Raw genomic sequence first — 14,322 nt, 5'->3', positions numbered from 1 at the left:
GCACCGCAGGTCACAGAATCTTACCCCACCCCACCCCTGCAGTAGTCCCATAACCTCTGGCTGAGTTACTGACTTCCTCAAATCTTGATTTAAAGACTCCAAGTTACAGAGAAACCACCATTTAGTCTAGTTCAAACAAGCAGGTGACCCATGGCCTACCCTGCAGTGAAGGTGAAAAACCCTCAGGGTTTCAAATTGGCAAAATTCCTTCCTGACCCCAGATATGGTGATCAGTTAGACCCTGAGTATGTAGGTAGGCATCTGGGAAAGAATTCTCTGTAGCAACTAAGAACTCTCCCCACTCTAGTGTCCCATCTCCAGCTGTTGGAGGTATTTGCTAATAGTGGTTGTGAATGGGCCATATGCTATTGTAAGCAATTGCATCAGGCCATCCCTTCCACAAACTTATTAAGCTCAGTCTTAAAACATGTTAGTATTTTTTTTGCCCCCATTATATGTAGGAACAAAGAATATAAGCCATTCCCTACAGTATGGGAGGAGGCAGTGACTAAGGAAGATATTTTGGGTTATGGTGAGTAATCAGCTGAACATTAGCTTTCAGTGCAGTGCTGTGACCAAACGGGCCAATGCAAACATTAGGTACGTAAACAGGGGAATCTTGACTATGTACAGAGAGGTTATTTATTTACCTCTGTATTTGACACTAGTGTGACCACTGCTAGAATACTGTGTCCAGTTCTGGTGTCCATAATTCAAAAAGGATGTTGATAAATTGGAAGGCCAAGAAGGCCAATGGCATTTTGGGATGTATAAGTAGGGGCATAGCGAGCAGATTGAGGGGCGTGATCGTTCCCCTCTATTCGACATTGGTGAGGCCTCATCTGGAGTACTGTGTCCAGTTTTGGGCCTCACACTACAAGAAGGATGTGGATAAATTTGAGAGAGTCCAGCGAAGGGCAACAAAAATGATTAGGGGTCTGGAACACATGACTTACGAGGAGAGGCTGAGGGAACTGGGATTGTTTAGTCTGCAGAAGAGAAGAATGAGGGGGGATTTGATAGCTGCTTTCAACTACCTGAGAGGTGGTTCCAGAGAGGATGGTTCTAGACTATTCTCAGTGGTTGAAGAGGACAGGACAAGGAGTAATGGTCTCAAGTTGCAGTGGGGGAGGTTAAGGTTGGATATTAGGAAAAAATTTTTCACTAGGAGAGTGGTGAAACACTGGAATGCGTTACCTAGGGAGGTGGTAGAATCTCCTTCCTTAGAAGTTTTTAAGGTCAAGCTTGACAAAGCCCTGGCTGGGATGATTTAATTGGGGATTGGTCCAGCTTTGAGCAGGGGGTTGGACTAGATGACCTCCTGAGGTCCCTTCCAACCCTGATATTCTATGATTCTATGAAATTTTAAAGGGCTCAGACGAGCTAGGAGAATGATTAAATGATTAGAAAACAGCTAAATCTCTTTCTCTTTACAAAGAGACGGGTTAAGGAGTTATTTGATTAGTCTGTAAGTACCTATCTGAGGAAAAAAATTTGATAATTTGTCTGCTAGACTGAAGAGCCAAAGTATAACACAATCCAATGGCTGGAAATTGAAGTTAGACAAATTCAGATTAGAAATAAATTGTAAATTGGGATTCTAGAGAAAATACATCCAATTTAGACACAACATGCAGAAGTTACAGCCATTATAAAGGCTACTTTGACACACACAAAATGCAAAACGAGTGTCAAGAGGTCTGACTAGTAGTCTGGTAACTGTATCTGTGACAAAGTTTCACTCTGTCATACTACATTTCCTGAGGGTTAATCAGAGATGTCACTGTCAATGCACTTGAAATGAAGAGATGTTCACTATGATTCTCTTTCCTATTATCAAAGAGATTGCTGAGCACTATTCCTGGAGAGCACTGTTTTAAAGCCGAGGGCTGGCCCTTCTTGCGGGCAATTCTGAGATTAGGAATTTTTATCAATTTTGTGTCTGGTTTTTTGCATTGTACTTTCCTCAGAGGCAATGACGCTCTCAGACATGATGGTTTCTCATCAGATCTACCTGACAGCAGAACATCTGGTGGGAGAGGGCAGGTTGCAGGAACACTCACTAAGTAGGACACAGGGCCAGCTTATGTCTTCTTTTCCTGGACCAAGAACTGCAGAGGAGAGTTCTCTTTCTTCAGGAGTACCATCATGACAAGCGCACACAATGTCAAATATGACAACCCTTTTCTACAAAGTCAACAGAATTGTGTTTAACATAGTGCTTGAAATTGTTAGTTAGGGTGTGTTATAACATATCTTTTTCAACTGTTGACAAGCCCCTATTGTACAGCCTTCAAATAGCAAGTATCTTGTCACTTTTATTGCTTCTGCCTGTTTCAGATCTGAACAGTGAAAACTGACCAGCTGGCTACCGATAATTTTCACTGTACTGCAACTCTGAAGGCTATGAACAGCTACAGAGTCAAGGATTTGGTCCTGTGAGGAGAAGCAAGAGGGCAGGAGGGAAATGTCCTTTCACTCCCCTTTCCAACAAATATTGGATTGAGTCCCTGTCTGCTGTTTCTTGTAGCCTTTGGAGCAGCTGTGCAGTGGAAAGAAACTGGTCAGTCTCACTGGCCAAAACGTAATAGGCAATTAAACTGACCAGGTAATTGTTGTTTATACATCCTGAAAAATTGATGCCAATATACTCATAGTTTCAGCTTTTATGACTGACTTGATGAAAGCTCCTAGGAACAGGAGCTTAATGCTTAACTGTTCCAGTCAGCCAGTTGTATTTTTTCTCTATTAAAAAAATGCATGCTGGATCTAGCTTAGTCAGTGACTTGTCAAATTAAAAACCTTGCCATCCCGGACAAATTGACTTCTATCCTCCATAGAAAGTGATAAGACATGATTAACAATGGTCAGTACTTTGGAACACATCAAGACTCAAGAGGGTATCCTGTTATCAGAAATTTGTGTATGTAACTTTCCCCTGTATTCTGGGCTCTAATTAGGGCATCCTCTGTCTGTTACGTTGTTGGGCTTTACATATTCACACTTTGCCATGTATATTTCTTACTGTATCTTCAAATACTAATAAACCTGTTTATAGATTTTTAAGGCCAGAAAGGACTATTATTATCATCTAGTCCAAGCTACTGCTTAGCATAAGCCAAAGAATTTGACCCAGTAAATCCTTCATTAAGCTCAAATGTTGCGGTTAAGCTACATCATCTTTTTGGTAAGACGTCCAAACTTTATTCAATCACTTGGAGTATTAACCTGCTACATCTCCAGACAAGTTGTTCAATTGGTTAATGACCCTAAGCATTAAAAATTTGCACCTTATCTCTAGCCTCAATTTATCTAGCTTTAGCTTTCAGTCAGTTTCTGTTATACTATTTATATACATTTGCTTCATTGGCAATAAGATGTCTAAATTATGTTGTAAGAAGTTTATAAGTAGGAACTCTTTCTTATGTATGTATAGATCGCTCAGTCATTGGTGTTTCTGCTGCTTGCTACACTCTTCAGTGCGGTGACTGGCCTCCCATGGAGTCTATATAATACCTTTGTCATAGAGGAGAAACATGGCTTCAATCAGCAGGTACTGTGAAATATACATGTACAGAAATAGCTTTCCAAATTAAAGTTAGTTTATGGAAAATGCCAGGTGGACAAATATCTGTAAATATGTCCTATTTGCCAGTGATATTTCTTTTACCACATGCCATGTGACATTAATATTTCTGTGGGAACCTAAATCTCTGAATGTTTTGACCATGATACCCAGATACTTCTGCTTTCCCTTATATCATCAGATCACTACCTGTTCCAGACCACCAATTCTTAGTACTTAGCTCTTTCTGCAGCCGTCCTCACACAAACATCACACCAGCACCTACGAAGGGATCAGTCATGTCTTATGTCAAGTTGTTCAGGGAAGATGGTGGCAGCTGTTGCAGCAAAGAGAAGAGGAAATATATACCCTAGTTGTGTAGCCAAGAATCTCTCCTGTCTCATCACTTCCGTTGTCAGTTAGGTCTTGTCTCTGCCTCCTACAGCCTGGTTCCCCTTATGCTGAAGAGGTCTAATGAGTGTTCCTTTGCCAGGCTGCTGCCTAGCCCTCCCCAGAAGCACTTCTGACACCCAAGTCCAGGCACTGCATATAGTTGATTGAGTGAGGCTGAGAGCACCATCTCTGGTTTACCTCCTTAATCTGCCTCATGAATTCCGCCTTCTGCTAAACCAGAAGGGTCATCTCTTCATTCACACCTCCTACAAACTACTCACTTGTCTTGTTCCAGCAGCTTCAATTTCCTTAACCTGCCCCTTCCCCATCACCTGCGTAGGTCTCCCTCCTGCACTGGCAGGATTTCTCTCGTCAGAGAGCTTCCCCTTCTCAATTTCTGCATTAGTTCTTGCTCAGCTAGGGGTACCTCCTCAGGGTAAATCAGGCCTGGTTCCTTCCTTCCTTCCTGGCCCTAGTTCTTTCCAGTTCCTCTGAAGAAAGGGTTTGCTTCTGTGAGAGGGAAACATTTCTATCCAGATCATAATAGGCAATTTATTTCTGTGGACTTTGAAGCCTTGGCTGTAGCTGTCTGCACAGCACTATATCTCTCCAGGAAAGGACTGTAGGGCCCAGAGCCCACCAGAAAGTTCCAGTTTAACACAGGCTGAAAGTTGGGAAATCAATCAGGGAAGCCCTTTATCATATTGTAGAGAATTTATCTGCTTCACCTGCAAGAGCGTCATACCAGATGCCCTGGGATTTTCTCATTTCTATTTGCAGTTTCCAAGGAGCTAGGAGGACTGAGTCGAAGCTAGATCTAAAGTAGCTGAACTAGTTGTTTGTCACTTATAGACATTTCAAAGTAGAGCCAGTGTAGCAGTTACTTCATCCTTACTGCGGTAGAATCAGGAGACTGTTTTGCCTCCATCAACCTACAGGTGACTCACAAATGAAAAATAACTGAGGCTTTTTTACTACGATGTATAAAGAAGGCCTGAAAATTTTCCTCATATGTCCTCTCCTGCTCCCCCACACTCTGCTCCCTAAAATCATCTTGGTTTCACACATTAGAATTACATGTCTAGCCTAGCAATTTTTTCCTGAAATTCCCTGTGGGCCATGGAGATGGTGTGAATATGACATCACAGATACTACAGAAACAAAACCTAATTAACCGAGAAGGGAGATGACATCTGTTCAAAATATCTAAAACTTCATGTTTTATTTCACTTCTTACACACACACTCAAATGCCTGAGAAACATCTGAGGGAAGAGTGTTGTGAGTTCAAAACCAAACCCCTTTCAGCCTTTCATTCATCTTCATAAAGAAGCAAAAAGAGCACAGACCCATTTTTCCTCTTTGCAGGACAACATGTTCTCCTGAAGCAGAGCTTGCCTGATGTTTGCTCTGGACCATGAATATTTCAATTTATCATCTTGCCCTACTATCTGCTCTGTGTGTATTCTCCAAAGTGGTTGTCATAGCAACAGTATTTTGCTCACAGAAGATGCATGTTGTACCAGTGGGTGCTGATAGTTTCTAGATACTCCATCCTTCTTGGCAGGCAGAGTCATCAAGTGTAAAGGTCAGCCCAGTTAATTACGGTCATGGACTTTATAATCAACTCTGAGAAAAGTAATTTCCTTCTTAGCCCCACTTAGGCAGTCTGTGGGCTGGTGGAAGCATCATGCACCTAAACAGAAATGTGCCTTTCCACAACTTTTACTGGTCAGTCATTTCCAAAGCCAATGAGCAATTTTTATCTTTGGGTTGACTTAGGGCACCTGGCCAAGGAGGCAAAGAAATGTCTGGATTTTTTGCAAACTCCAGTCCATGCAATTTTCCCTAATACTCTTCAGAAAGCACATCTCCTTGTCCTCATCCAACTAGACAATATCTAGTGGATTACTTATTTAGGCAAAGCAGAACTTGGAATAAGGCACTAGTTTGTAGAAGCAATGTTTATAATGTTTGCAAAACATTATCTTACCTCCCTCAGACCAGCTCATCTTGTAAGGTTCTTACATTTCTAATGCCTTTCTGTCAAGGGAAGGGCTCTTGAACACATGGCCATTCTGCTGAAAATGGGGCTCTCCAGGCCTGGATCTGCTTTCCACAGCCAAGAACGCCTACCCAGTTTATGCTGATTTTGTTGCGAGTTCAGAGACACTTGAATGATGGATGCCTTTTTAATCCCTTGGAATGGAGAGGGAAGGAGAGATTTGTAAGTTTTCCTTACCCCTTTGTACTGAATTTGGAGGAATCTGAAAGTTGTAGAGGAAAGATAATCATCACTGATTCCCTTTAGGTGCTGGTTCTGTGAATTGCTGATGCTGTCAGCCCAGGATCTGCTTGCCTTCCCGCTAGTTCCATATCTTCTGTCTCAAGGCCCAGAAGTTCACAAAGGCCTAGAGAATCTTCACCTCAAACCCTGGTGTGAGAAAGTTTCCTTGAAATTTTTTTGTTTCTTTGGTCATGCAACTGATGTTCTCCTTAAGTTCTGCAGGCAGTCCCCTCCAAATTCTATTATAGTGTCTGGAATTTGTTTCTGCTTAGTATTTTTTGAAGAGATTCAGAACTCCCCTAGGCCTTGGATTTTGTTTTCCCCAGATGTCTTGGAAAATGGTCTAATCCTACATCACTTCAAGTGGCAAGCTTCTTTTCTCAAGACTGTTATTCAGCCAGTTAATTGGCTCTCATCCTCTGCTCACTAGAGTCCAGGAAATGGAAAAGTTAGAGAGTAGACCTTACTTTTCTTCACCCTGCTTACCCATCTCATTGTTCTTTCTCAGTCAGTGAGGCATTTGCCGTCTGCTTGCTATCTCCAAAAGTCTTTGTAGCAGCCATCATCTTGTGGTGCTATGTAAGGGAACGTTGATTCTTTCCTAGTGTTTTGTAATAAGGTGCCCTTTTGTCATAGAAACCTAAAACGTTACCGCCTTAGAACTCAAGACTTTACATTCTCCACATCTTTGTCCTCTGCCACAAACCCAAAAAAGGGATAAAAGGCATCCAGACCAATTTGAGCAAAATTGACTTGGATTTGTATCGAAGGTTTATGTTGTAGGTTGCAAATCCTAGCTCAACTTCCTGGGCCAAACAAGAGCCTGGCTATGCAGTAGATTTGTCAGGCATCCACCTGGAGCACCGTTCACACTTTTATATACCATTAGTCTGTGTGTGTAGTTGCTTCCTTGGGTCCAGCATTCAGGTGGTGAGCATCAATCTAATGAGGAGAGGACTTCTCACAGAATGTTCACGTCCATGGAGTTTTGCGGGTCCTCAATGGTAGTTTGGCCCACCCTGGATATTCCCGAAGACTGGAACCACAAAGCCCTGTCCGTCATAGTGAAACCAGACATTGAACATTCCATTGTATCAGATGCATCTAGAGTAACTTTTGCACAGATGTTTAGGCCACGAGTTGCTCCTCACATACTACAGATCTCTCTTCTCTTTTATTCCTCAGTAAGCTTTGCTACAAACTGCAACACCTTGTCCCAGATAGAGCAGCACCTGCCAAGAAGTTGATGACAGATGCCACACACTCAGATGGGGAGCTCATCTGGGGACCACCTTTAGACTCTGTGCCTCTTGTGTCTCCGCCCCCGCAGGAAATTCTCATTATTGTCCTCGAGCTCAGAGCCATACATCTAGTATGTGTGGCATTTCGACACTTGCTACAGGGATCCACAATCCAAGTGATGACGGACCATACAACAGCTATGTATTATGTCAATAGGTGGGGAGGAACATGATCAACTTGGCTCTGTCAAGAAGTCATTAGGACTGGTGCATTGGTCTTCAAATCTAACCTGTGGCTTTGCATCCTCCAAGCTTACAAAATGCCCCATTGGATCAGCTAGGATAGCTAGATCAGACAACCACAAGCTAACTGTGAAACTCAATTATGCGGAGTATCTTTTGTGGGTAGGTCTATTTTGGAGCCTCCCTATTTGCCACAGTCTAGAAGAAGAAATGCTGGATGTTCTGCTTCAGAGAGGTTTGATCATATGCCTTCCTCGCCTCATGGACAGCAGAGTTCATGTATGCCTAACCATCGATCCGATTAGTACCAAGATTTCCTGAAGAAACTTGGACAAGATTCAGTCTGTGATTATGGTAGTTCCAGCTTGACTTAGACAGTTCTGGTACTCTTATCTGATAAATCTGTCAATACAGCTGCTTATCACATCTGTTCTACCCAGTGTGGTTTCACAAAAATAGAGGTCGTATCTTACACCCAGTTCTAGCATCATTCTATCTGGCAGCCTGGATTCTGGCTTGCAAGCGGTCATCCAATGAAGCTGTTCTATGGAAGTCCAGAACACTTTGATATGTAGTAATAAAATTTCTAATGGACATCCCCCTCTCCCTTGGAAGCCCTGGTTTCTGTTATTCTGGTCTGTCTGCCTGCCCTAAAACATTCAGGGCTCTCCAGAAAGGGTATAGTTAGCAGCAATATGGGCGCATCATCCACCTGTTCAGGTTTATAGCATATTTTCCTCCCAACAGTTGCTAGATTCCTCAAGAAGCTCATTCATGTGCTTGCCTCAGTCTGGGAACCCCCTCCTTTCTGGGACCTTAGCATAGTATTACTGGTTTGATGTGTCCCCCTTCTGATCCCTCAGAGACTGCTCTTTATGCCACTTGTCTATGAAGACTACATAATATAAGCATGCAGAGTAGAGGAAATTCATGTTTGGTCCACCTTAACTAGTCTTTGTGGAACACCATGTAATTCTTAGGCCTGATTCCAAATTCTTTCTTTAAAAAGTCTTAAATTTTCATTTAAATCAGCTGATTCACCTTCCAGTCTTCTTTCCCAAGCTCTGTTAAAACCAGAGGGAAGCCAAACAGCACACCATTGTATGAAAGAGGCCTGTCCGCACCAACTTAGAAAAAACAAGTGTCACAGATCCACAGTCTTGATACTATGCCCCAGCTTTTAAACAGTCTCTTGGAGAAATCCCTTCAGTAATAGACTCCCAAGGGGTTTCACTTTCTTCCTTCATAGAATAATAGAATATCAGGGTTGGAAGGGACCTCAGGAGCTCTAGTTCAACCCCCTGCTCAAAGCAGGACCGATCCCCAATTAAATCATCCCAGCCAGGGCTTTGTCAAGCCTGACCTTAAAAAGCTCAAAGGAAGGAGATTCCACCACCTCCCTAGGTAACGCATTCCAGTGCTTCACCACCCTCCTAGTGAAAAAGTTTTTCCTAATATCCAACCTAAACCTCCCCCACTGCAACTTGAGACCATTACTCCTTGTTCTGTCATCAGCTACCACTGAGAACAGTCTAGAGCCATCCTCTTTGGAACCCCCTTTCAGGTAGTTGAAAGCAGCTCTCAAATCCCTCGTCATTCTTCTCTTCCGCAGACTAAACAATCCCAGTTCCCTCAGCCTCTCCTCATGTGTTCCAGTCCCCTAATCATTTTTGTTGCCCTCCGCTGGACTCTTTTTCCAATTTTTCCACCTCCTTCTTGTAGTGTGGGGCCCAAAACTGGACACAGTACTCCAGATGAGGCCTCACCAATGTCGAACAGAGGGGAACGATCACGTCGCTCGATCTGCTGGCAATGTCCCTACTTATACATCCCAAAATGCCATTGGCCTCCTTGGCAACAAGGGCACACTGTTGACTCATATCCAGCTTCTTGTCCACTGTCACCCCTAGGTCCTTTTCTGCAGAACTGCTGCCGAGCTATTCGGTCCCTAGTCTGTAGCGGTGCATTGGATTCTTCCGTCCTTAGTGCAGGACTCTGCACTTGTCCTTGTTGAACTTCATCAGATTTCTTTTGGCCCAATCCTCTAATTTGTCTAGGTCCCTCTGTATCCTATCCCTACCCTCCAGCATATCTACCTCTCCTCCCAGTTTAGTGTCATCTGCAAACTTGCTGAGGGTGCAATCCACACCATAGTTGGCCATGCAGCCTCACCCACTCAGAGGCTGAGCCTCTGGGCTCAGGCACTCCTATTTCACACTGTGAGCTCTGCCAGCAAATCCAGTTGTGATAGACTCCTAATCAGAGGCTTGTGCACTCTTCAGGGCCTAATTCACCTCAGCAAATACTTGCAGTGACACCAAGCAGTATTTTCAAAATAGAGTAGGATTTATTAGTTAACTGGAATACAACATTGGAAGTCCTTAGTTTAGCACAGAGAAATAAAATATGTGTGTCCACCTGGCCAAGCCAGAACAATCCATCAGCCAAGCTGTAATGGGTTCCATTATTGCTTTTGTCTCTGACTGTTTTGTCAGTCCCACATGAGAGCAGCCAGCCTTTTCCAGAAACCACTCTTAATCCCCTGCCAGTCACCTCTCTGTCCTTTGTTTCTGAGCTGGTCTCTTCTCAGCTTTCCCGCTCAGAGGCGGTGGGAAAAACCACCTTTCTCGTGGTGATTGACTACTAGGTGTGAATGTTTTGGTCATTGGGGTTTCCCATTTTCTCTTGGGAATCATGCTCTGATATGGGTAGCTTTCTGTAGGTTCCATCCTATTCCTTAAGGACCTGTTCATTGTGGCCCAGACAGCAAAGTGACGAAAACACCTCATATCTGCTGTGCTGCCCTGAGAGCAGACTTCAGCCTCCCGCCCCCTGCCCTGTCCTGGATAGCAATGGAAAGTACAGAGGGAAGCGGAGGCACACATAGACTTCATAAAAATATTATGAAAAATTCCCATTTTGTTTGGGTTCACTCTACCCTTTTTATCTTTGAGTGGGGGGAGGGGGTGCAAGGACATCTATGGTGCAAGTGCAGCTCCATTGGATACTGCTGTTCAAGAGAATCCTATATTGTATGCATGGGATGCATGTGCACCAGAGTGGAATCCATGTATAGAATACATCTTGAAGAACCACAGTTCCTGAAAGGTAAGTAACTGTTCTTTCAAAATTTAATTGTTGCCTTTGCTGTGTTGCTGTATGTCACACATCAGTATTGCTGTATTCCTCTTACTTGTAACCTAGAATAATTTTTGAACATTAGGTGAAAGACCAGTTCATTAACCCACAGTGCCACTTAGATAACTACAATATGAATATCACTAATGTTCTTTCTTTACAGACACTGGGATTTTTTTTTAAGGATGCCATCAAGAAGTTTATCGTGACTCAGTGTATTCTGTTGCCTGTGACCTCTCTTCTGCTTTACATTATTAAAATAGGGGGAGACTACTTCTTCATTTATGCCTGGCTGTTCACATTAGTTGTTTCCTTGGTGAGTATGGAGGTACTTTTTTGTCCATTTGTAATATTAGTTTGTTCTCAGAGTATAGTGCACAGAGTTTTTTAAATAATATATTTCTTAAAACTGGAAGAAATTTAAAGTGGGAACCTTATCAGTCTTTATAATCTTATGACTATCATTAGTGCAGCAGCTCATGTCTATTATTCCTCTGAATGCTCATAAAAACTTATTAATGTGACATTTAAATTAAAAATACATTTAATCTAATATTGAAGTGTCTTCTATCAAGAAGAAATAACAGTTTGACTACATGTGCATTTCTGTCAACAGTATCTGACATCCTTTTTCAAGCATCCAACCACTGGTCCTCAATTACATAGTACTTAGGGTATGTCTATACTTAAAATGCTGCAGCGGCATAGCTGCTGTAGCACTTCAGTGTAGACAATCGCTACAGTGATGCGAGGGGTTCTCCTTTTGCTGTAGTGAATGCACCTCTCCAAGAGGCAGTAGCTAGGTTGATGGAAGAACTGGACCTGGTATTCAGTGATGATCTCACTAATGTTGACAGAGGTAGTATCAAGTAGAAGTAGGGAAAGTATTATTTCCCTGCTTCTGTTTCCAATTGTTAGGGTTCGTTTTTCATTAATGATTAATGAAATGTCAGATAACTCAAATCAGTTTATTAAACAGAAAAATTGGCACAGAGAGGGTCGTACGTGATCAGTCTCTGGGAAGTGGTCTCGCAGCAATCACAGCTCACATCATCTGTGTCTGCTCCGAAATGCGAGTTAATCTGACATATTTTTGTCCACTTGTTTACAGCAAGTAGAAGATTAATACACCTTACCCCTTTTCCTTATCTAGTTTCAGATCTATTTTCCAATATACAAAGACATCTATACCAACCAGACACCATAACTTTCCAGATGTTCATGAACTGTAGAGTAGAAGTAGCAGCAGACCATAGTGACATAAACCGTTTTATATGAACGATACTTACCAACAATTCATATATAGCAATCCTTAACAGAACACATCTTACTCCTGACAAGTTCAGCGCACATAAAGAACAAAGGTTGTACATTGTTCACCATAAGCTTAGCATAAGTGCAAAAGCATGCTGGAAGTTGGGTTCATAACTATACAGCTTTGCGTAAATACAAAATGTACAAAGCCTTCTAGAAAAATATATTGGCTAATGCAAGGATTGCATTTACTGTCTTAGTGCATCATACAGGGAGTTCATGTTCAGTTGATTTCCACCATGACTGTCCTGTTCAGAGATGCTGCTTTCCAAGATACAGGTCTTGATATTATAAGTGTGGCCTGTGCTCTTTGCTCCTAGATGCATGACTTTGCATTTGGTTGCATTAAAGCCCATGTTAAAATGAGCCCAACTTACCAGGTGATTTTGATTGCTCTGTGGAACTGATGTGTCCTTATCATTATTTGCCTTTCGAACAATTTTTGCCACTTGCAGGCTTTACCAGCAATAACTTTATTTTATTGCAAATCGAGGGTGGTTTGATTTAAATCAAATTATTTAAAATCGACTTTAATTATGTTTTGCATTTGTACTTTTTAGTTCTTTTCCTTAAAATAAAAAAAAAAAAAAAGTTGGTTTGTCATTGGTTGGTAACCATTAAAACAGGTTTGTTTGTAACTCAGTGTAGCCTTTGCACTAAATTTGGTGCCTTTTACGAACCAGGAGGATATGTTATATCTATACACATTTATTTAAGCAGTTATGTAGCTTAACTTACACTTATTCAAATTCTTAATGTATTAATTTTAGAAAATGGCGAATGACATATTTCTTATTTACTAAACATTTATTTGTGATTTGTGTCAACCTTCATTTGGATGGAAATTCAATTAAAAGTGCACAAAAACAGCATTTTAACTTTATTAAATAAAACTACCTTTAAATGTGCTGGAAACATAAAGTTTATCAAAACACGTTTTGCCTTTAAAACTGATTAATTAAACAAAGGAAGTATGATCTGTAATTGAACTGATTATCTCTGGTCAGTGTGGGTGGGATCTGTGAAGGTCCTTAGGTGCCTAAACCAGAGATTTAGACACATAAGTTCCATTTGTGATCCACAGAATTTTTGCTGAACCCTGTAGCCACCTAAACTCACTCACTAAGCACACCTGGTGGATCAAGTCCCAATTCAATCCTGATGGTGATGTGGCTGCCCAGTGGTTAGACTACTCACCTGCCTTGTGGGAATCATAGGCTTATTTCCCATCCCAGGCAGAGGGGGGAGAAGATTTGAACAAGGGACTTCCACCTCTCTAGAGAGTGCTCTAACAGTTGAGCTATGGGATATTCTGATGTGGGGCTTCTTCCCTTTCCTGTTGAAGCTGTTACACTGTAAGTAAATAATGAAAGAATGATTGAAGCAGGGGGACTGGACATGGGGTCTCCCACCTCCCAGGTGGGTGCCCTAACCGTTGGACTACAGAGTCATATTCTCTTTCTCTCTCATCCAATTGTCCCTGGTCCAATCACTCTTTCATTGACCCACCACACACCATGCCTCCCCGTCTTGTGTGGAGTCCTGCAAGAAATGCCTTGGGCACCTAAGTTGTCTGATTCTGGGGTGGGTTCCTGTTCGTGGATCGCTAAGCAGAATTAGGTGTCTTCCTGCAGCCTGGACTTAGGTGCCTGTCTTTGTGAGAGGGGCAGGGCTTAGCACATCCTCCTCTCTTTGACATCTCCTATTGGCTAGCTTAGGCAGCTTCTCACCTAGCATACTGACTTTTGTGGATCATTCATTGTATAAGGAGCCTAGGCATTTAACTCAGCTTTGTGGATTGTGTGATTTTTTCTAGGCTCATAAAAGTTAGGCACTCTGTGACATTCAGCCTTGCAATGCCCAAGTCCCTTCATGGATCTCACCCTATGTCCTTCAAGATCTTAGAGTACACCTCATTCTCTGATACCTAGTTTTTGTTCATAAATTGGAAAAGGAAAACAAGCTTTCCTGCTTTTTTCAACTCCCAGATGGTTTCTTAACTTTTGAATGAGCTAGTAATTGAACTGAACTAGTGGAATAAATTGAAATGAAGAAAATAGTCTCTCTGTACCCAGAGAAGAGTCTATGGCTGTCAAAAGCTGGTCTGGCGCTTCAGCAAACTCCAGTTCCAGATGTGTTGCC

The 14,322-nt window shown here is 42.2% G+C and overlaps 1 protein-coding gene across 5 annotated transcripts in view; it reads left to right on the top strand.

Moving 5' to 3' along the window:
- ZMPSTE24 (zinc metallopeptidase STE24) overlaps nucleotides 1-14,322 on the top strand; it is a 118,583-nt gene that overhangs the window by 52,254 nt on the left and 52,007 nt on the right. For 3 of the 5 annotated variants that reach the window (XM_048826050.2, XM_075121376.1, XM_048826056.2), the window contains 2 exons: nucleotides 3,437-3,553; nucleotides 11,030-11,182. The exons of 1 other annotated variant lie outside the window; for it this stretch is intronic. In XM_048826050.2, the coding sequence (XP_048682007.1) occupies nucleotides 3,437-3,553; nucleotides 11,030-11,182 (270 nt within the window). The remainder of the gene's footprint in view (nucleotides 1-3,436; nucleotides 3,554-11,029; nucleotides 11,183-14,322) is intronic. One more of the 5 variants, XM_075121375.1, reaches the window with a different exon arrangement.

The sequence above is a fragment of the Caretta caretta genome, chromosome 19, assembly GCF_965140235.1.
Source record: "Caretta caretta isolate rCarCar2 chromosome 19, rCarCar1.hap1, whole genome shotgun sequence".
NCBI classification, from domain to species: Eukaryota; Metazoa; Chordata; order Testudines; family Cheloniidae; genus Caretta; species Caretta caretta.
This window is presented reverse-complemented; position numbering and strand designations above follow the sequence as displayed.